We start from the raw sequence: 23,741 nt of genomic DNA on the forward strand, positions 1-23,741 counted from the left end.
GAGCATACACTCATTGTAGCAGGATGTATGACACACGTAAAGAACTTGATTACATTGCAAAATTAGCAAGAGATGTAGGACTTAAGCAAAGTAAAGTAAAAGCCTTAATACAAGAAGCGGAAAAAGGATGCAATAAGACTAAAGATAAGAAAGAAAAAAAGGAGTTCACCGTAATGGAATACAGAGCACCGTTAAGTGGCATATACAGAAAAATAGGAGTAGAGAGCAAAAAGAAAATAGCATATAAGAGAAACACGACAATATTCCAAATGCTAAGAAATGACAAAACACCAATAGACAGGAGGCTAGTTCCAGGTGTGTACAGAATACCGTTGCATGATAAAAGGCTAAAGAAAGAGTTATATTATATAGGAGCCACAAAGAGATCATTAAGAGAAAGATTGAAGGAGCACGAAAAAAATATAAGATCTAAACAACCGATCACGGCTTTGGCCAATTATGCTATCGCGGATCCTGCAGAGATTACAATCGAATGGAGCAAGGCGGATATTGTACAAAAGATCGATAATATACGACATCTAAAGTATGCAGAGGCATGGCACATTTATAAATACAGAGAAAAGGGGCTTAATATAAATTTTCGAGAGTCAAGTAGAATAGCAACGGCATGGAGAGCGGCGGCATTATAAAGAGCTAATGGACATGCGCGATCGAATATCTGAAGATTATAGAACGTGCGTGGTTCGAATTACCGTTGAGAAAGTTCAAATTTTTAAAATATTTTACATCAATCCTGAAGAAGGTCTATAAATTAGACCGAAAACGTTAGAGAACTGACAAAAGTAGACTGCATTTTAAAGGTATAGTGAAATGTAGCAATCCTGAAGAAGGTCTATAAATTAGACCGAAAACGTTAGAGAACTGACAAAAGTAGACTGCATTTTAAAGGTATAGTGAAATGTAGTAATTAATTAATGCAGTTAGAGATTTAGTAATTAACTACTGAAATATCTAAAACATGACTACTAGAAAATAAACTTGCTAACTTACCACATACCAAGTCCTCTGATATTGCGCATCATCATCATCTAGAACTTCCGTGTTTTGAAGATTTTGATAGAATCATTACTTTCAGATATTCAATACTTTAATAGTTTTATACTAGTTTTATACTAGTTTTATACCTTCTTATTTTAATGCGTATACCAAATCTTAACTTGCATAATCCCTTGTTTTTACCATTCTTTTTTAAAATTTCGCAACTCTGTCAAAAACATCGAGGACCTTTTGCATCGTGATTTTTATACTTACACATATATGTAAAAAAGCTTTATATGTGTTTTAACAGCTTTTGCAGTTTTTGTTTTTTTGTATTTTTTTTTTTATCGTATCTTGCCTAGACAGCATTGCATGTAATACTTTGTAATAAGGAATAAAGAATGAAAAAGCTGATCAATAACAAAGGCTAGCATTTTAATATAATTCAGTATTATTAAATTAGTGCGTAGAAGTTTGTTTGTTTATTAATGATTTTTCATTGGACGTTTAACAATTGAATTTTTGAACTGGATTTAGAAAACTGAAAATGAGTTATAAAAAAAAAATCCTAAAATGGTTCCTAAATAAATATTTTCAATTTATTTTATCATAATTTTGCTAAATTATGGAAATATGACAACTAATATATATTTATGGAGCTGTCCATAAATGATGTCCACACTGGGAGGGATGAGGTTACAAAAGTCAGACCAGAGAGAGGGGAGGGTTGAGCTTCAGTGGCCATCCATTTATTTCATTAAATTTTATACAGTTTATGCATTTTATTATATATATTTCAAAATTTCTTGTAAAAATTTCATTTCTACTTATGGTATCTATCATTCATAAAGTGATGAAGGTTTTAAGGGGGGTTAAGTTTTGTTGGACATCTGAAGAGGAGAAGGGGTTATGGAAACTTGGACAAACTGGGACAAGAGGGAGAGGGGAAGTAAAAATGTCAAGAAAAATGCAGTCATAATTTATGGACAGCCCCTATGAATTAGTTAATGATGAATAAATTCTTACTTTAATTTCACAGGTTTTGTAGAATAAACTCTTAATAAAAATTCTGCTTCTTGTCCTGATTCAAATGTTGTTGGCAAAATAATATATAATCCCTGATCCAGATGACAACGAGTTGAAATCTAAATCAATTGTTTTAAATATTAAAATCAATACTTTAAAAATAGTAGTAGTATAATACAAATTATAACTAATAATTTTTTTATATCTAAAATTTATTAATTATACAGTACTGTATATACTAGGTTTTAAATGTTCATTTGAGAAATAATGTAACTGTTGAGTGATGGAAAGTAGGGTTGGAAAATAAAAATTCAATAGTGTAGTTTCAATTGGTAGTGGACTGCTATTTATGTTTCATAAATCTGCTGAATTAGAATACTTAGAAATCTAATCATTGTATTTAATTTTACAGAATGTGAATTAAATAAACAATTTATGGGTTTTGGGAGAAAAAGAAAGCAATCTTGTGGCTTGTTAAATTGGACCATGTGTGGTCCAGTCCAGTCATAAAATCATTTACAATGGCACGAAAACAACTGTAATTAAGCAAGTAAACATGTGGGAGGAGGACCACCTACATTCAGGTCAGCACAGACATGAAAGAAAACTTTGTACACAAATGTCTTTCTGATTGGTCAGAAGTCGACTCCCAAAAAACATTTAAATTAGGGAGAAGATTGGAGTAAAAGAGGTGGAGAGTAAGGCTCGGAGCTGATAGCACTTAAATCTTAAATACTTGGCAAGTCTGCTGAGGATAGGGAGAGAAGTTACACTTTTCTGGAAAGAACACTCAGGTATGGATGTGATCTGAGATTGGACAAAAAGTGCAGACAGAGCCTATCCATGGTCCAGAAATCATCGAGGAAATATCCAATCCCCAATTATTCCAGTCTAGCCTTGATCATTTGTGTGTTAATCTGTAGTGTGGTGCCGGGATAAATTGTATATTTCTGTAAATAAACTGTATATACTAAATCGAGTTGAGTATGGAGATGTATTTCCTACAAACCTACAGTACATTTCGAACATCTTAGACTCTGCTTGCTCAAGAAATCTGCTTGAGGAGACAGAGGACAGGGAGGTACTTTCACTTAATTAAGTTTTAAAATGTTTTCTTCAAATAATTTTGCATCATTTTCTTATCAATAAATAGCTAATGTTACAAAATTAATGATGTTTTACAATGATATCTAGCTAGCAACCTGTCAATCTTGGTTAAAAATACAAGATTTCTATAAATTTATACACAACTGCAAGGTGCTAGTTGAATATATTTTCCTGAATTTTTTTTTATGTCTAAAGTTTTATTCAACTCTGATCACATCTAAAACTTATTAATTAATTAATTATTGTTCTCAAAACATATTTTATTCATAATATATAAACTATTATGTTAAATTTAATATGAAATTAAAAACTAAATAAAAGAAAAATTGATTAGCTTTCATTAAAACAGAATTTAGGATAAAAATAATTCTGCAGATGTAATAAAGGACACTTTCATGGATTTGGCAAAAAGTTTTAAATAGTGGAAAAGACTTCATAAAAGTAGTTCATGCACAACTGATTTGTATAATAAAATACTACTTTCTGATAAAATTCTAATGTTATAACTTAATCGAAAGCCTTTCTAATATTATTCAATGTTTTTGATATAATAATTAAGATAAAAACAAATAATGAATATGAAGTTAATACTTAACAATTCATTTTCTATAAGATATTGTTATATATTTAAATTTTCAGTCTTAAAAAAACCTCTACAAAGGCTAATCTAATAAACACATTTATTCTTTTTAGTTCATAAATCTGATTAAGACATGTGATTTTAAAACAAATACTAATTTAGGTATTCATTTGTTGCTATTCAATCACATGGTCATTTCATATTACATTGGAAATTTATATCATAAATCAATCACATTAAATTTTGTAAATATAAAAAAATGTATGTAGCATTTATTAAATACATTTATAAAATAACATTAAAACATTATTTTTTTCCCACTTTATTAAATATTAAAACATGAAGATTGAAAGCAAACATATTAATTTAACAGAGTTATAAAAAATTCATTTGCCAAGATTAAAAATATTCTTTATAATTCTTTATAATTACAGTACCAAAGATGTTTGTTTCTTTGAAGATAATGATAATTTAAAACACTATAATTAAAATTAATAATAAAAGAAAATATTTAGATCATTTACTCTTACCTGTCTACTATTACTATATTGGGAATTTAAAAGGCATTTATGTTTTTTGAAAAAAGATTTTTGTAATGTGTCTGTTGTAAAACTTTGCATCTGAAAATTAAATAAATATTCAATAAATGATGATGATAAATATTTACTGCATATTTTGGTGTAATAAGCTAAACATTTAAAGTAATATACCTGATAAATAGTAAAACCAATCACTTTAGGTTCAAGAACAACATGTTGAGCGACTGAGATGACAACTTCATCATTATCAGAAATAACTAATTGTAATTGTGGATTTATATGGAAAGTGTCTAAAAATATATTGAAAAAATCATAAATTTCATATTCAACTATGTTAAAATAAGTTTTCTTTTGAAAGGAGAAAAACCTGTATTATTTCTGCATCCTCCAGCAGTCACTCCTCTTAACCAACATCCATGATAATATTTTAGATACCAACACATCCTTGATCTTAAACTAAGTTCTTCTTTACTGCTATCTCCATCCAAATGAATGATTTCTAAAGTAGTGAAAGTTCGTACAAAATCTTGATAAGTCATCCTGTAATTAAATATTTTTTGAAATTTAATATAAATTAATCTATTATTGTTTTTGCTTTCCTATAATTACATATATTTTAGAAATGTAAATTTAGAAAATTGCATGAAAAAGAATACAAAAAATAATAATCACCAGAATTCTCCATCCTGTAAATTTCTCAAGTTTTTCTTATGTTTATTCTCAGGAGTTAATTTATTCCATTCAGAAGAACTATGAAATTTAATGAAAAACATTTATTTACAGGCAGAACAATATCTATTCATATAAATTGAATATTGTACATACTTTCTACACCAGTTTCCAACATAATCTGAAATCATGCTGAGTGGATTTCTTAATTTAACAAGTTGTATTTGATCACCTTCAACTGTCTCAACCTACGAAATGATAATATAAATTAAAAATTGGCAATATAGTGTGTGAATGTAAGAAATTATAAATTCTCACCTTGTCTAAAGAAATAACTCTATAATTAGTCCCTAAAATTATTCCATTTGCTAATTTTTCTGTTTGATTTCTTGACTGCAAAATTATAAAAAGTTTAATTTAAAAAATCTATAGAATTTAGTATTTTTGTTAAATTAGTAAATTATTCACTTGTGATGTTTGTTGTTGAACAACAGCTGTAATAATTGATGTCATTGCAAGCATTTTATTGAGAATATAACTACATGTATTGGGATCCTGTTGAATATTGACTATTTCAGTAACACCTCCAGTCAAATCTGCAAGACCGTCTTGTGACGAACCATATTTCAGTGCTTCATAGGAACCATGCAATCTATTTAAATATATTTTTATTAGAAATATGTAATATAGTACAGTATAATATATTTATTAATAATCATACTTGGCATATGCTTTTTCTAACAGTGCTGGCCAGAATTGATTACTGTGTTGTGAATGAACAAATATTAGTTTGTTATTGATTGTTGGCAGTTTATCATCCACAACAACTTCTCTCCATTTACCACACCACCATATGTTGAAGTAAAATATTCCTGCATAATCTTCAGAAGAAAATTTCTGATTTATTGGCACTACCTGATGAAATAATCCTCTTATCATATTTAAACAGCTGATACATGACACAAACCATCTGTCTCCTAAAAAACAATGTAATTTTTTAAATTTTTGATAATGATAGTTAAAATCAATTTATTATCTATTATTATTAATGTTCATTATATTAAATTTTTTCCATTAATTCTCCTTTAATCTTACGATACTAAAAATGTAACTGAGAGGTAAAAATAATGAGGAGATTATTATTTTTTCCTCTTAGTTTATACTCTTCAAGTATGATAAACTTTATTCTATGTCACTAGAGAATACTGTATTGTTAAAATTGTAAGTTTTAATACTAGACAAAGGTGCAGTGTGGATTTGCAGCACAAAGATGCTATATATATTATTTGCATGTTTAAATTGATATACTGATGATGAATAAAACAGAATATAATTATTTATCTCATCACTAAATATAACATAAATATAATATACAGTAATATAACATAATACTCTCTTAAAGATAGCCTAATTTTTCTATGGTTAAATTCAAACTAGAAATTTTATCCACCCGCTTCATCCTTGGCAATCGATATCATTTTGCAATGAATAACTTTCAATGTGAAAGAATGATAGAAAACAGTAAAGAAGAGAATGAGAATAATCAACTAATTTATCATTATCGAATCTTTAAAAACTATTAGTTTGAAAATAATGCAGTCTTCCTGATAAATTTATCAGGAAAAGAGTTTTCTATTGGTCTGAATACAACATAACTAATAAAGTGAAAAACTATATAATTATATGTAATCAACAACTGGTTAAGGCAATTATTTTAAAAAACAGATTTCTAATAATTATAATAATATTTGTGAGAACTAAAATCGAACCAGTGAAAAACCTGAAACTTTTTTTGCCGATTTTGTAGAACTAATTTCGGTAAAGATTTAGTGGCTTATCAACAGAGTAGGTTCTATGTGAAAATACTTGATAATACAGGATTCCATTCTACTTTTATCCGACAATAGATGTATTAATCACTTTCTTATTTTTTAGAAAAAACAAAAATTCTAGGAATGTTGCTTTAATCATAATTGAAAGATTAGAATAAATTTGCTTATTTTATTTATTATTTTTTTTAATGTCTAGAATGCAGAAAGTAAGCATTAAAATAGATGAAATTAAACATCAAAACACAGGTATGTACTCGTAGACTAAAATAATGTGTCATTCACAAATTTTAAAGTCATAATTAATATGGATGAGTATTATTTCCAATCTTGCCACATAATTCTATACATATATTTTGATTTATTATGTGTAGAATTATATGGTAAAGGTCAGAAATAATTCTCATCCAGATTAATCATGACTCTACAAGGTACAGTTTTTTACTATAATCCTTTATCATCATTGGAGATGTAAGAACTAATATCCAAATTTTTTTAAAAACCTTTATAGGTATTAATTTGTAGCAGTAATATTATATATATAGCCCTATATATAATTTTTTAATACGTTTAATATACTATAATCTGATTCTGATGTATACATCACATACCAGGCTGCAATTTTTAATCATATTTTTCATTTATTTAATTTAAAATATATGTTCTCCATCTCAAATTAGTGACTCACCCCTGTACATCATGCTTTCCCTTTAACAATAGATTCGTACCATTCATCTATCTAACACCTTTCAGGGGAAAAGGTATAAATTAAATTCAAAATTTAAAATGCAAATTAAAAATCACATTAGAGAGTTTTTTCTTATTAATATCCCAATATCTTAATTTGGTCATGTCAGCTGCATGATCAATTAGAATTTCTCTGGAATTTTGTGTGTGCATAAAAAATTCTCTCAGACTGATACTTTATTTGGTATTGAAAATAAAATAGAAAAGAATTAAATGAAAAAAGTTAATGATAATTACATAAATATATGAAATGTCACATGCGGTAAAACGAAATAATGAAATCTGAAATTTCTTAAGTATTCAGTTTGAATTTGAGGTAGTAATTTGCAGAATTCACATGCTAATTGCTGAAACATTTGATATAAATAACTATTTATAGAGTTATAAAATGAAATTAAAAAAAACTGTACAAATGGAGAGATTAATTTTGATACCAAAAGAAAAACCAAAGTTAATTTTATCATTATAAATAAGCTAAAAGAAAAGTATAAGCCATTAAAAAGGTAAAAAAAACTAAAAATTAACCATTGTACAATCAAACATTTAATTGCTAATTTTATAAAAATATGTTAAACATATGAAACTTGTAATTAATTAATAGGCCAATATCTTAAACTTAACGTAATACTTAAATATATATTAATACATTAAACGTTTGCTTTGCTTTTTTAACAAAATATTTAATTAGTTTTTTTGCCATCTTCCAGAAAATACTTCAAGAGGAGACATTTGATTTATATTTGAATAGTTTTTCATAGCCTACATCAATTTAGAATGAGAAATTAATGTAATTATGGAATACCTCTTAAATGAAAAAATTTGAAGACTAAATATAGGATAAAAGGTAATCCTCTTTGAATGATGAATGTCAACACAAATATTCCCACCAATATTATAAGCCTGTATATGTGTGTATATATATATAACCACGCCTTACTTGACACAGTTCCATTGTTTGAAGTTATGCTTTTTTTTACATTGTACAATTATTTAGAATGAACCAAAATAATAATGACTTGTTTTCCTGATAAAAATTAATATTGTTGTATTCATCTTGAAAAATCATAAATCATATAGATTATATATAATTTTAATAATTTTCGGTGATCTCTCTATAAGTCTGAGACTTTTATAATAATTATTATTTCCCCTCTCAAACAATACTCAGTTATTTTAAGCAAAAAATAGACTTAGATTCATTTTATTTTATAAAACTTTTCTTGGCATCACAACAAAAAATATTTAACACTTGTAATTTCTAATAAAATAATTAAAAAATGAATTACAATTGAAGTGTGTAAATCACATACAACTTGGAGAAATCAACACACTAGAGAAAAAAATACAATATGTTGGCTAAAAAAAACAAACTAATTAATGTGAAAATGATTAAATAGTGTAAGACCATTATAAATTTATTTATATTGTTTGTCCAATATTCTAAAACAATGTCAATAACAAAGAAATGCCAAGAAACAGTAATTAAAGTATTGCATCACAAAGTATTTAAAGTTTAATCAAACTTTAGATATATTTTCTACATACATATAATTAAATCAGTTATAAAAACAGTAGAAAATCTTTGTATTTCTGGACAACCAAGAATGAAAAATCATAATCCTTTCATGAACTGAATAGAAAAAAGTGGATTATGGAAAGTTATTTTATATTCGTATCAATTGCTTCTTTGAATATTTCATGGAATATTTCTCTATACAGTATTATGCATTTTTAATTACTCATGGACAATTCGTGTCCATGAGTATTTTTTTCTTTTTAACAATGGACATAACAAGATTGATATCCTATACAAAAATTTATCATGTGAGTTGGACAAATTTATATTAAGAAAAAAAAAGATAAATGGATTTGTGACTTATATTTAACATTTATTACTAGATGTATGAGAATGAAAAGGATATACTGGATACCTGAGTATTTAAATAAATAACTTGACAAAAAAACAAAGAGTATTTTCCAATAAATTAAAAAAAAATCAAGTAAAACCAAATAACTGATAACAAAGGAATAATAATTTAAAACTTTTAAATATACTTAAATATCAAGTACAGTATCTTTACAAACAAATTAACTAATTCCTGATTGTATAGCTATTGCTTATTTGTTTTTACAATATCAAGACCATTGTATATTTTAATATTGCATGCTTATTATAAGTTAAATGTGCGAAAATTATCGAAGACTTAAAAACGTTTCAATCATTTTTTCTTTACTGTCCTACATTTTTTTTTTGTAATAAGTTATGTAGATTAATTACGTCTATAATAATTCTAGACGTAACTAATAATTTCCAGTCGATTTTTTCTCCTCTTGTGATGATTTTGTAGCCGATTCCTGATCAAAATCGTTTCAACCCGATAAATCTTAATAACGAGAATTGTTCGGTTCAAAATATTTTTGATGGCGATAAGAAACGTTAACTTAAAACTTGATCTGATGATAGAAAAATTTTTTTATTTTAATATAAACCTATCAAAACTTTTTCAAAAGGTCTTTGCCCTATCGCCATCGGTGATACACGTATCATTTTATCGACCTTTCCCGATTTTAAGAAGTGATAACAGGTTGATAGGCGACAGTGTTTTTTACGGACTATTTATTTTTCTAATTACTTTACAGAATTGTCTGAAAATTTCCCATAAAAATTCTTTTATTGAAGCAAATGTTAACGGGAAAATGAAACGTAAACCTTCGTTTTTTTATACGTTTTTACTTTCTTAATCTGTTCTGTAACGAAAATTCCTTATTTTTAACATTTGCTTCTCTATCAATACTGAATACAGTAGATCCCCCTAAAACACTGTTGATTTTTTCCGTGTTATATGAATTCCATGTTGTACGAGTCACTTAGATTTTACAAATACGTGCGTCGGGCTGTGAACGGCTTACGTATTTGTAAAATCTAAATGACTCGTACAACATGGAATTCATATAACACGGAATAATCAACAGTGTTATGAAGGGGGTCTACTGTTCTACAGTATATGAGAAAACTATATGCTAATTGCTAATGCTAGGGTGAATGCAATACCCATTCACCCCCAGAAGTTAACTAAAAAGAGAATTAATTTATTTTATTTCTTTCACTTTTGAAGAATTTTTGAAAACTTTTGCCCTATAAAAAGCTATTTAATTTGGATTAAAAGTAGAAAAATAGTCTAAATTGTTAATGAAATTAGCTTCGTTGTTGCATTTTAAATTGATATTTTATAATTATATTTAATCGCGTAACACGTATCGTGTGTGAATATTTAAAGATTATATATTTAATGTATGAAAGTATTTATTAAAGAACGAAACCATTGAATCAACTCCCATTCAAGTAATAAAAATAATAAATTCTAATAAAATTATTTAACAATACAAAACTGCTGAACAGTAACTAACAGTTATGATATAATACTAATTTTTCATGCTGTATAACGAGTTATAACGGTAATTATATTTTATAAATACGTAATTGGTTTCAGTATAAAGTTAATATGCAATTGAAAACAATTCATAATAGGCTTATACTTTAGAAAGTCTCTCATTTAATATAGAGACCATGGAGTTTTTATTGCTAACAGGAGCTTCATTATTTCTTTCAAATAATATATTTATATTATATTATTACTGAATAGAACGAGCTTATGTTAAAATGGTGTATTGTCTTATCTTAATGATGATAATTATCAAATAATGATGTAAAAGGTAATTTTATTTATTTTATTAAAAATAGCCTAAGAAATGGAAGGAAAAAAGCAAGAATAAAACAGATATCCACGACCGTCGAGAGTTTGTATGGTGAACGTATTTAGAGTTCTCCCTTTTGCCTTGTTTTTTTTTTTGAACAAACGAAATACATAGGATGTTTATTTATTAATAAAAAGTAGTCTTAAAGGTTTTATTTTCTGTTAGTAAAATAACATTAATTTATAGAGGTAGCAATCACTACGAGCTCGGGAAAATTTCCTGTTCCCCCACTCTCTCCACTGCCCCGCTGTTAAGTTAAAATACGAATGTTATGCTTGATGAAGTATAGAAAGCAATAACGGAAACAATCTTCAAATGCTATATTTAAAACTCGAAAATTCTACACAATAAACTATTCGTATTGTCCGAATTAAGACTTAAAACTTTAAATTAGTAACTGTTAATATTCTGATTTAATAGGAAATGATATATTTTGTTTATAAGCTTCGAATATCTATATAGAAGATACTCCGTTATCCTATCTCATTCTTATTTTACCATAAAAATTCCGATCTAAAAATCATCTAACTTATATAAAATAAGTTAAGTGATGTCTCGTCGTTCGAATTTAGCCCGATTTATTCCAAGAGGCCGTACTAACTCTGAAGCGTTCGAAGTACGAGGTTCTGTACGATACAATAATTAATTTGAATTCGTAGGAAATGTTTATTAATTTCTACGATTGAGTCAAAGACGTGTGCACGATAATCTAGTTATTACATATTATATTTGGAAATAATACGCTCTGATGAATGCTACGATTGTACGGATGTCGCCATATCTCACGAATAGGAATGTTTTGCTCGATAGCATTTGTAGAAACTCTCAGATCTTCCAGATAAACCAAGTGTGAATTCAAATTCAAGTAAAGATATTTGATAACTTACCGAGTTTACCCGGAACGATATCCAACTGCATACAACCATCGTTGAAAAATATTGGATTGGGACATATCTCCTATTAAATTAAAAAATAATAATAATAAAGAAAAAAAATCATAGAGAAATGTTAATTTCTTAAAAGAAACTTTAAAAAATAAGTAACTTGACAATTGATTAGCCTATATACATCTTATTTTATCCCGATATCACCCAAAAATTGATGTCGGTCGTGGCTGGAAGCTAACTAAGACCTAGTGACCGAACATTATGTGAAAGTAGGCCAACGTAGATTTTATAAAATTATGTTTTCCGCATTCTCCGTGAATTATAAAAAAGGTGTTAAAGCATAGAAACGTTTCCTTTTTCTCATAATTTGATATAAATTAGGCGAAAAGATCGTTCGCCCCCTCGTCGTAACTACAAGGTCAAGTTAATCCCATTGCAACGAAGAGGCGTGAATATGCGGAAATATTATTAATAAATAGATTCGAATGCGTATTACGAATGTTAATACGCTTACACAGTTCAGTTAATTTTAAAATAAATCGAGAGGAAAGTTGTGTTTTCGCGTTATTCGTTTAAAAAAAATATATATATAATCTATCACATGGATATATTTCATACATTGAGATTTGGAAAGGGAGAATAAATCGTGTTTTATTATTATTTTCCTTGTAAGATATTTTCATATTAATCTCATATTATTCGTGTTTTAATTCCAAAAAAAGATTTGCACTCGACAACTTTCGCCATCCATTTGTCTATGTGTAATGAACAGAACAACTTTCAGGGTCAATGTCCTGTCGGGCGTGGATGTATTCCTACTCATATCATTCATTCTAAGGTTAATTTCATCACTTAATATGCTAGGTTTGGTACAAGTTTTATTGTCCAGGAGCTATTTTATTACTTTACATAACTGAATAATTAGTTGTTGTTTTATTTTTTTTCTAATATCTTTTTATTTTTTAACTATAATTCTTGTGCGTTAGTTATTTCTACATCTGTTTATCTTTTGTACATTTATTATTAACAAGTTCCTAATTTAATATTACACGTAATCTGACAATACATGAATAATATTAGAAATCCACAGAATATAATTTTATTCTTCCTTGCTTAATCCTGTAACAAGATAATGAGGTTGAAGTCATTACTTAAATCAATGTGTTTAATCTAATCTGATAATAATTGCTTTGCCTATCGTTTATTAAATATAACGGAAAAAATAGATAATTATAATTATAATAATTATTATTATACTAATTTTATTTGCTTAAATTATGACATTAATTATAGAATAAACTTCTAGAAAAACGTATAAGGATAAGGATACAAAGTGTAACTCCAGATTTTTCCGATAAATTACCATTATGTTTATGACTAAGCCAGGTAAATTTTAACTTGTATTATAAAATACTACGTATAAGTTGTTTACGTGACCTTATTTTATATAAACGAAGAACATTTTAAGCAAAAAATATATTGGAACCGTTAGAAGATTTTCCGTCCTCATCAAAATGTTCGTTAATAGCAAAAGACAATGACCGAATAATAGTTTCTCTTGAATATTCTAGCAACGTATTGTATTTACCTTCACTCTTTTCCAAACAAATTGAAAAGGTGGTGTTTGATGATAAAATACCGATTGTTGACAAGCTGGAAATTCAGAATCTTCGAAAAGTTCTCCACGCTTTAAACAGCTACGTTTCAATCTTTCGTATTCGGACATTAATCACTGTTTTAATATAAAAGAAGATTTTGAAAAAACAGTAGGAAGTTTAACACAAATTATATAAATAAATACTTACATGGAGTATTTTCAACTTTGTAAAAAGTAAAAAAACTATTTTTCCTGACTGTGATTTAACTACAACAGATAAAAATTACAAACTGATATAAACAAACAATTGCTTTCTAACCGAAACCACCTGCAATCTGAAGGTAGTGTCTGTTTGTTAGTCGTGTACCTTAGTCTTTCGACCAATCAACGAACGTCTCGCACGAATAAATACTGGAGGCGGTCCAATTGGTGAACGACCTCGGGTCTCGCTCCCGACCTCCTCAGATCGGAAACGGTCTCCAAGCTTTTACTTCCCCGTTCTGACTCATTAAAAAAGAACAGTATACGCGACTTCGCCCATCTTACACTCTTATTAAAATTCAATCCACGTTATAATTATTTAGTTTGTTACGTCTAACGTCTAGTCTATCACAAGGCCCGCTGCGCTCGACCTTACAATCAGAGCATAGCGTATCATAAAGATATCAAATATTAAATATATGTCAAAAATTATTCAAAAATTTACTTTATAATTAGTATAAATCATTCGTAATTTTATTCTAATTTCTCATTAAAATTGATTTTAACACGTCTTGTGTTTGTGAAATGGGAAATAATTAACATAAAAAGGAAATATTGCATCGTACAAAATTCTGTTTTACAGTTTAAAATGTCTAAGATATGTTTATATAAGTCATTTACCTACAGTTTTTTTTCTATTTTTATTTATTATTTATTTTGTGTGTGTGTGTAGTTCTTGACTCTCGAAACGCTAATTGACCATTCAACTACCGGTGAAATCGTCGGAGATATTCATAGACCGTAGGTTATTCTTCGTTCTTAGAATTTTCTGTAAGATAATAAATCATAAAATACAAGTTATCATTCTTTTATATATGAAAGCTTATAGTTAATTTATAGGTTAATGATGAATTTAACCTATATATAAATGATAATAATTACAAATTAATTGAAAAAAAATGACTTAAACGTTTTATAAACTTAGCCATTTCAAATTATAAAGAATTTTCCTCCTAAAAGAATAAGAAATGTTAAAAAATTAAAGAAAATTCATAGCAAGAAAAAAGAAATTTTATTACTGTATTAACATAAACCTACATTAGAAATAATACCTCTCACTAAGTTGTGCTATAGATTAATTACAATTGAAATTTTTTTTAGAAAATCATATTGTATTCATTATAATAGTTAATCTTGATAATATAAATGCAGCATACAGCTAATAAAATAATCATATACCTACCTCATCATTGTTTTCATTGATCAATGCAAACAATCATAATATTGATAGTATTATTGTAGGGCTTTGATTTTTAATTGGTTATGAATTAATTTTACTTTATTTTTTCACTTGTATTCGTATACATGTGATTCCTATAATGCTTGGGATCGATATTCAAAAGTTAAATGTTTAAGAATAAATTTAATAATTAACTTTGATAGTTTATTAATTTTAATAATACAGTCGACCCCCCCTCTATAACACTGTTGATTATTCCGTGTTATACGAATTCCATGTTGTACGAGTCACTTAGATTTTACAAATACGTGAGTCGTTCACAGCCCGGCACACGTATTTGTAAAATCTAAGTGACTCGTACAACATGGAATTCGTATAAAACGGAATAATCAACAGTGTTATAGGGGGATGGACTGTAATTACTTGAGCAGTTCATTCAACGTTATTTGTTGGTAACTTTTTGGCAATATTTCATTAATGCTACGATAGTGGCGTAATAAATATTTCTAGCACTTCGAGCGCTTCAATCGTTTCAAGGCGTAAGTTTGGCTGGAGCATAGGGAGAGTCAGCTGTAAACATTCGAAATTCTTTTAATATATGAAATTTTCTCGTTTTTAACTCAGATATTACTTTTGTCTTTTTTAAAAGACTGCTTATAAATACTATTTTAATTTGGTTTTGAACATTATTCATTCATAAATGTCGTTAATATTTCTATTTTTATTAACGATTTTAGACTTTAAATTGATTAAACTGTGTTTTTTGCTTACAATTTGTGTTCATTTTTAAATCTTTTTGGGAGTTTTCGTTAAGGGTAAGAAAAGATAGTAAAAAAAAAATTTATATTTAAGCCTATATATACATTATTAATATGGAATTCTGGAGAACTCTGAATCAGGAATAAAAGGGATCGATGAGAATCATATACATTTAATTATGGAAATGTATAGAAATGTTAAACCATGTGTTAAGATAGGATAGATTTAAAGTGTTACAGAAAAAAAAAAAAGAGATTTAAGATTTAGGGTGGCTTTGGATTTTATCAAGGTTAAATCAATATTTTTTTATTTATTTATTAATATTAGATGAATTATTGTAGTTTGTAGTGAGAAAGGAGCTATGATATATATTATTCACAATTTATATTGTGTTTATTAATGATAGAGAGAGATTAAAGTTGAGCCAAAATAGTTAGGAACAGGTTAGAGAGGGGGACTAAAAGTCAGTAGATTTAGTTCTTGGATTTCANTATTAATATTAGATGAATTATTGTAGTTTGTAGTGAGAAAGGAGCTATGATATATATTATTCACAATTTATATTGTGTTTATTAATGATAGAGAGAGATTAAAGTTGAGCCAAAATAGTTAGGAACAGGTTAGAGAGGGGGACTAAAAGTCAGTAGATTTAGTTCTTGGATTTCAAATATAGGTTGTTAGAGAGAGGAAAAAAAAGAAATTCCAACTGTATAGACAACATATTCAACATTTTTACAGGAACATAATAACTTAGAGTTAATTAGAGGATAATGAGTTAGAGGTTGACAAATGAAACAGGTTAATGTGGGATGGCAAGAGTTCAGACAGTATTATTAGATATTGACAGTGATAGTGATTAGTGATGAGATGGAGGCTAAAAGAAACACATTTTTGTGATATTTTAAACCTATATAAATAAAGGACAGGTATAGTAGGCCATCAATAAATCTGCATTCATATTCTACTTAGTATAAATTACCAAAATATGTAAAGCCAATAGAGAGATTGCGGCCGAAGTTTTCATCTGTAAAACGTGAGCGTCGAACGCCGATTACAAGATAGCGGCGCTCGACGTTCGACGTTCACGTTTTAGAGATGAAAACTTCGGCCGCAACCTCTCTAATGTGTCATAAGATGTATAATTTCTCATGTCAAAATTACAAAACTATTTCATCCCAAATATTATTTCTCACTATACTGAATCAAATAAAATTGCATAGCACACTTTATGTAGTATTAAAGTTAATAAATTATTTAAAAAATAGTTTGTCTTTATCTGAATTAAATTTCTATAGCTATTTAATTAAATGTACTGTACAGTACAATATAATATCTATCGACTCATGCCCTGAAGCGCCCTCGTACGGAAAAAGAAGACATTGAAAAACTTCAATAAAATGGCGGCCATCATCACCAAATTTAGACGTAAGACACTTCTGAAACTATTTACTTGTAATATTAGTTAACTTTTAGAATACTCATCATTATAAATTTATACTAATGATTCGGGAACGTTCAAATGATATTAAATTAATACGAATGATAATATTTAGGTAAATAACATAAACAACAAGCTTGTTCGTAACCACGTGTATAATCAATACAATTTGTGTTATTATTCCTATATATAAATAAATTTGCCTACTTTCTATGTGTCGATGTTGTAAATTAAAATGAAAAATTGAATGTAAATTTTATAATCACGTCTTTGCCATGAAACAGTGTTATCAAATTTATGAATAGAATATTCCAAGAGATATTTAAATATCCGGTCAAAGTATACCTAGGTAACCCCAATGGCGGCGGTTAGGTTAGGTTAGATATTTATGTTTAGATATTTGAACTTGGGACCGAGACGAGTTCAATAGTGCTCTATGTTTGGACCGGAGACTAAAAATAAGAAAGTTATTATCTCCAGGAGGGATAGGTTAGGTTTGTTGGACAAGCTGTGAAAGTGGTATGTAGTACTAGCCGACTGCGAGTGATAGCAAGCATGTCGGTGGCTGAGGGGCCATAGACCACAAGGTTGAGGAGCGCGGGGGCATGCAAAAAGGACTTAACTCCAACTGCAAACAATCAGTGTACTTGTGGATCAACATCTGTTGAAGGTATATAGGGCCAACTTTCCAGATTGCCTGTTAAACACGCGATAGGCTTAGCGGAAAGAGCGTCGTGACTCCCAATCATCGCACAATTGCCAGTAAAAAGTATGATAACTTTATTATTTTTGGTCTCCGGTCCAAAAGTAGGATTAAACTTGTCTCGGTCCTCTGAGTTCAAATATCTAAACCTAGGTAACCTCAATGACTGTGCTTTGGTTAGGTTAGGTTAGATATACCTAACCTAACCGAAGCACAGTCATTGAGGTTACCTAGGTATACTTTAACCAAATATCCTAAAAATAGTCTTATTCTTGCTGGCACATGTTTAAGATATGCATTTAAGAAAATGCCTGCTGTTATTGCATTATACATTACTCTGTTTGCTGTTATTTGTTCTGCATAATTTATACAGCTTCCACAAACGTCATAAACTGTAACATAGGTGACAGGTCATTGTCATGAATTGAATGAACTTTCTCTATGGAAAAGCAGTTTTTCTGTTTATTTCTTGTTTCTATCATTTGGTGATGTAATATAGTCCTTCCTAAATACTGTGTAGCCAAAGATTTTTCAAAAATCATCATTTAGATTATCACAAGCCAGCTCTCGCATCTGGTGGAGGAGAAAGGACAGCTTATTTTTTCCAAGTTCCCACTGAGTAATTTTCAAATGCACTATGGATGTAGAAGGTTTAGAAACTTACATCTTTGCAAAAATGTCCTGTGAACCTTATATTGCATGCCATCCAAAACATTAACTATCATAAGAAAATATTTGAGAATAGAAATTTATTAATGCCTGTTTCTTTTATTATTATCTTTTAAAGATGTTTCAGAGTGACAGTTGTTGAATTAGCCATAAAAACTAATTCATATGCCTTTGTGTCTTTATTTATACAATTTATTATTATTTATTATCCATGACTACTAGGACATATCGTGTTAGTAGGACTTATTATACTGGTGTCCAGGAACTGCAAATTTAAGAAATCTATTCACTAAAAACAGTCTTTATTTTTCACCTGTTTTGCCTGTGAAAAATAGATTGTTTTTTTTGAACAAGTTTCTTAAATTTGCAGAACCCAGATGCCAGTATAATGAGTCCTACTAGTACAATATGTTCTAGTAGACATTTACATAATAAATAGCCATAAAAACATTCAAATATTGTCTAATGACACTCAAATTTTGGAAGGTATGAAAATTTTTTGTAGAAAAAAGTAATTTGAAAAATCTAAAAACATATGTACTTTAAGAATATTTTATTGTTTAGTGACATAATTGCAAAGTTTTTCTTTTTAAAATTAAGATATTAAGATTAGGAGAATGCTCTTGTAGACTTCTCAAAGAAAGCTTGATGATATACAATGGGTGATCAGTTAATGAACAAATCAGATAATGAACACTTTTGCAATAAGATTTTTATGTTTGGACAACAAACACATGATTGGATAACGAACACCTCACAGAACAAACAGAAGATGAAGTGATGTAAAATAATGAATACCGATTGGTCTTCCCTTGTCTTTGGACAACAATTTGAAACTTTTTGGCGCGGGAGATGTCGACATCAACGCTCAGTTCAGTATATACCGATAGTATTCCTCTGAACTTTGAAACTCTCCCTTGTAATTCCAGCCTTTTATTTTTCTGACAGAAACAGTTCTTTTATAGTATTCGTGAGACTGTCGGGCGGGCACTCATTAAGTTTTGTGTTGGTTTTTATTTTCAAAAGGTGAGAATATAACAGCAAAGATAGAGTGGCAGATGTCTGATGTTTGTTGTAGCTGGGCAGTATGGCTTGAACAGGTCTACAGTAGGTTGCAGTTCAATCTTATCTAAGAAAGATACTGTACGATCAAGAAGACTCAAGCAGCTTAAGGAGTAACAAAAATCACATCTGAGAAATAAAGAACATTGAAGAGCTCATAATGGAACCTGAAACTGATCTGACGTCAGAAGAATGCCATGAACTCTTGAATGAAGAACACCAAGAAACTCAGCGAGATATGTTTTTTTCTGAAAAAGAGAGTTAATGTCGATATCTGCTATTAAACATTTTTTGAAGAAGTGGGATGATGTCAGAACGACAGTCTTAGAATGGCATCCAAACCAGGTTGAGGTTAATAGGCTTAGGGATATCTAAAATTACAATGCTATTAATTACTTCTGGAAAATCTTGAAGAAGAGAGAAAAGCAATCAACATTGGACAGATTCTTTAACCCCACAATGGGAAAAGCACAACTAATAAAAATGCAAGACTGCATATATATATATATATGTATGTATATGTATTTTTACTATTACATATAAATAAATGTAATAAATAAAAAATATAAAAATAAAATATCCAAAAAAATAAAAAAGTATATATTTTTTATTTTTTGGAGTCTCCTGAACGAATTAATCAAATTCCCATAAAAACCTATGGTAAATCAATAATCAATTAATGAACAATTTGGATAACGAACAAAGTCTTGGAACGGATTATGTTCGTTAACTAACTGATCTCCCACTGTATTTTTTATCTTAGATTTTTGTTTTAAATATAAATGAAGCAAGTGAATCAACTTAAATTCAGAAACACTATATTCTTTCTTAATTAATTAAGGAGTGAGATTTAATTTATTTATTCTCAAGATTTTTCATGTTCTTTAGAAATCAGACTTCATAATATGTATAAAATAGTCAAACAGATCAATAAAGTTTCATGGTAACAGAAGGAATATTTTATATTTAGTAAGAATAAAATCCAAATAGAAATAAATAAACTCAGCTATTTTAATTGCTCTTGAGTATATGCTCAGCATTTATGAGATCTTCTGTATTACATTAGATGTTCCAGGTAACAAAATTCTTGATAGGTCACGAATTTCAAATTAAAAAAATAGTTTAATGCCAAATAATTACTGGATTACATCTGCCTATAACAATGCTACTAATTATTAAGTTATTTGGCCTAGAGATGGGCATTAAGTGCCATCTCTTGATAAATTTAATAATTATAATTAAATTAATATTTTAATAATTAATTTAGAAGATTCTGGAATAAATATACATATCAATTGAAACCCGTTATCTTAAGCAAATACACCTACAACTGCCATAAATGATCAGGCTAAATTTTGGATATATGATTATAGATTAGACTTGAATCCACAACTGCTACTTGTCATGTGGATAAAAGATATCACCTAACACCTCACTCTAGTGCCAAATTCATTTCTAATCTATAATCATATATCCAAAACTTATACCGATAATTTACGGCAGTTGTAGATGTATTTGCTTAAGGTTTTGGAAGTAAAGAATCTGCCTGAAGTAGGACTTGAATCCACAACTGCTACTTGTCATGTGGATACATTTCCAGTTATGCTACCTTGATCTCTGTCTGATCTTCTCTCCCAGAACTATTAATTTAATTGTAATCATACTGGTTATTATAACTCTATGTAATCCAGCAATCATTTGCCGTTATTAGAAAAATATGTAAAAAATAGTTTTGTGAATTTTTTTCTTGTAGTCATAGATCTCATTTGCAGGCCTAGGGACTTGTATTATCATTAGTTTTAATGTTTTAAAATTTTGTTCATACATTGCAGTGTTCTCCCCAGAAATTATTACTAACTAAATGGAATAAAGTAGCAGTCAGATGGATCCAAAAAAACAGAAAAACAAAAGCATATTGCATGTTGTTATAAAATTTTCTATTTGTGAATACATCTCATCTTTCTCCAAATATGTGGTGTGGCAAGAAAATAACGAGACTGATTGCCTGTGCGCAACAGTCACACATGGGCCGAAGTGAGTAGGTGGATAAATGACATTGAACAAGTTAGAACAAGCACAACAACTTGCACAAGAAGTCTCAACTTTGTTGACTTGATAGCAGCAGCAACTTGTGCAAGTTGCTGCTGCTATTAGATTGCTGTGAGTGCTTGTTGCGAGTGGATGTGTTGTTAGCGCATGTCAGAAAAATGGCCAGCTTAAAAGAGGAGCAGCGTATTAACCCTACAATTTTTGGTGAAATTGAAAAAATTGCCATTGAATCTTTGCATCTGCTATATGAAACATACAGAGATGTACGTCTTTCTTGTGCATGTGTTTTCAAATGGCACAGGAGATTTTCTGAAGGCCAAGAGGATGTGAAAGACAACGAATGTTCTGGACAGCCAAGCTCATCAAAAATCGAGGAAAAGATGCAAAAGGTGGAACAAATTGTAAACCAATATTACTATAAAGAAGTTCTGAAATCTTTGCGGGAAAGGATCTGAAGAAAACAGTGACACTTATGGCAAAATAGTTTCATCCTCCATCAGGACAACACACCAGCCTGTTTATCTCTGTCAGTGAAGAAGTTTTTGGTCAAGAAGGGAGTCACACTACTTGAACATCCACCGTACTTGCCATGTGACTTTTACCTTATCTCTAAAGTCAAGTCTGCTCTGAAAGGGACATCATTCTGATTCAGTTTCTGTTGTCAAGAAAAACAATGGAGCTTCTGCATAGCCTTACAGATGACGATCTGTAGCACTGTTATGATCAGTGGAAGTTGCGAATGCAGCACTGTATGGAAGCAGAAGATCATACATTGAATGGGAACAGAATTAAAGTGAGTATACTCTCAAGATTTAAAGTTCCTGCTTCAGTCTCATTATTTTCTAGCCACACCTCATATTATACATATATGAGGTAAATTGGTTTCTGGAATTTCATTTTGTCTTCTGATCTTCATAGTTTTTCCATTCTGTTGTATTCAAACATTTCTTCCCTGATGTCTTACTTTCCTTTTATCATTTTTTTTTTATTTTTATTTTGTCTATGCACAATATTCTTCTTGATCTCATCAATGTATTATTTTGACTACAGTAAGTCTTATTCCATCTGTTTTTGATATTCTCCACATTTTTGCTCCATATAATTATATACTCATTAAGATATTACATATATTCCATTTTCTTTTTAAGCTTTTGGCAATCCACTGCAATCCATTCAGCCTAGTTAAGTTTTTCTTTCTTTTATTCTGCTTCCTATCTCTCAGTTATCTTTCCCATCTTGGCTTAATTCAATTTCTAAATATTTGTGATGGTAGTAAGTTCTACATTACATACTACTAGAACACGGTGTTTTTTTCTTCCCATATAGATACAGTAGAGCGTCGTTTATCCGAATCAATTCGGGTCTGGGGTTGTTCGGATAACTAAAAAATATAAAAGCAAAAAAAATTATACTTTAGAACTTAATCTAGTATCATAAACGTTCAATTCAGCACGACACATAGTCAGAAAAACACCACACAAAAGTACTGGTGCTGCCAGCTAAAAAACACACATCAACAAAAAATATTATTGGAATAGCCCAAGATATAGCCAAAGATTGCAGCGCCACAGCATTAGCGAAAATTTAAATTTGCCGACTGGAATTCTTTTGGATAAACGATGCTCTACTGTAATCTGTGAAAAAAATTTCTTTAAAAATCAACTGAAAGTTACTTGCATAATGTATTTCTATTTTCTGTTATAATGTATACAAAAACACTGTTCACTAATTTTTTTTCACTACTATAGTTAGAGACTGATTTTGTATGTGGCTTTTTAAACCTCACAGCAACATATCAAGTAAGTTAATTTTAATTTTTACACATGTAATAAGACTTGTTCTTTTGCTACGCAAGTTGGAGGACAGCTCAACCCTCTCCCTGAG

At 29.0% G+C, this 23,741-nt stretch overlaps 3 protein-coding genes across 3 annotated transcripts in view; 2 read left to right on the forward strand and 1 right to left on the reverse strand.

The window, feature by feature from the left end:
• Positions 1-2,985, forward strand: part of LOC111634041 (beta-1,4-N-acetylgalactosaminyltransferase bre-4-like) — a 41,890-nt gene extending 38,905 nt beyond the window's left edge. The window contains exon 7 of the mRNA XM_023378722.1: positions 2,438-2,985. Coding sequence (XP_023234490.1) covers positions 2,438-2,449 — 12 coding nt within the window. The 3' untranslated portion in view covers positions 2,450-2,985. The remainder of the gene's footprint in view (positions 1-2,437) is intronic.
• The window catches only part of LOC111634040 (calpain-C-like), a 27,363-nt gene extending 13,261 nt beyond the window's left edge, over positions 1-14,102 (reverse strand). The window contains exons 1-12 of the mRNA XM_023378717.1: positions 13,945-14,102; positions 13,728-13,871; positions 12,140-12,209; positions 5,642-5,897; positions 5,389-5,572; positions 5,239-5,313; positions 5,077-5,168; positions 4,924-5,001; positions 4,619-4,791; positions 4,423-4,541; positions 4,243-4,332; positions 2,026-2,144 (exon numbers count right to left, since the gene is read on the reverse strand). Of these exons, the coding sequence (XP_023234485.1) occupies positions 2,026-2,144; positions 4,243-4,332; positions 4,423-4,541; positions 4,619-4,791; positions 4,924-5,001; positions 5,077-5,168; positions 5,239-5,313; positions 5,389-5,572; positions 5,642-5,897; positions 12,140-12,209; positions 13,728-13,865 (1,394 nt within the window). The 5' untranslated portion in view covers positions 13,866-13,871; positions 13,945-14,102. The remainder of the gene's footprint in view (positions 1-2,025; positions 2,145-4,242; positions 4,333-4,422; positions 4,542-4,618; positions 4,792-4,923; positions 5,002-5,076; positions 5,169-5,238; positions 5,314-5,388; positions 5,573-5,641; positions 5,898-12,139; positions 12,210-13,727; positions 13,872-13,944) is intronic.
• The window catches only part of LOC111634042 (39S ribosomal protein L10, mitochondrial-like), a 26,828-nt gene continuing 16,564 nt past the window's right edge, over positions 13,478-23,741 (forward strand). Inside the window, exons 1-2 of the mRNA XM_023378723.1 lie at positions 13,478-13,525; positions 17,232-17,361. Coding sequence (XP_023234491.1) covers positions 17,334-17,361 — 28 coding nt within the window. The 5' untranslated portion in view covers positions 13,478-13,525; positions 17,232-17,333. The remainder of the gene's footprint in view (positions 13,526-17,231; positions 17,362-23,741) is intronic.

This window comes from Centruroides sculpturatus, unplaced genomic scaffold, assembly GCF_000671375.1.
Source record: "Centruroides sculpturatus isolate CEXI.00-Female unplaced genomic scaffold, Cexi_2.0 scaffold887, whole genome shotgun sequence".
Classification (NCBI taxonomy): domain Eukaryota; kingdom Metazoa; phylum Arthropoda; class Arachnida; order Scorpiones; family Buthidae; genus Centruroides; species Centruroides sculpturatus.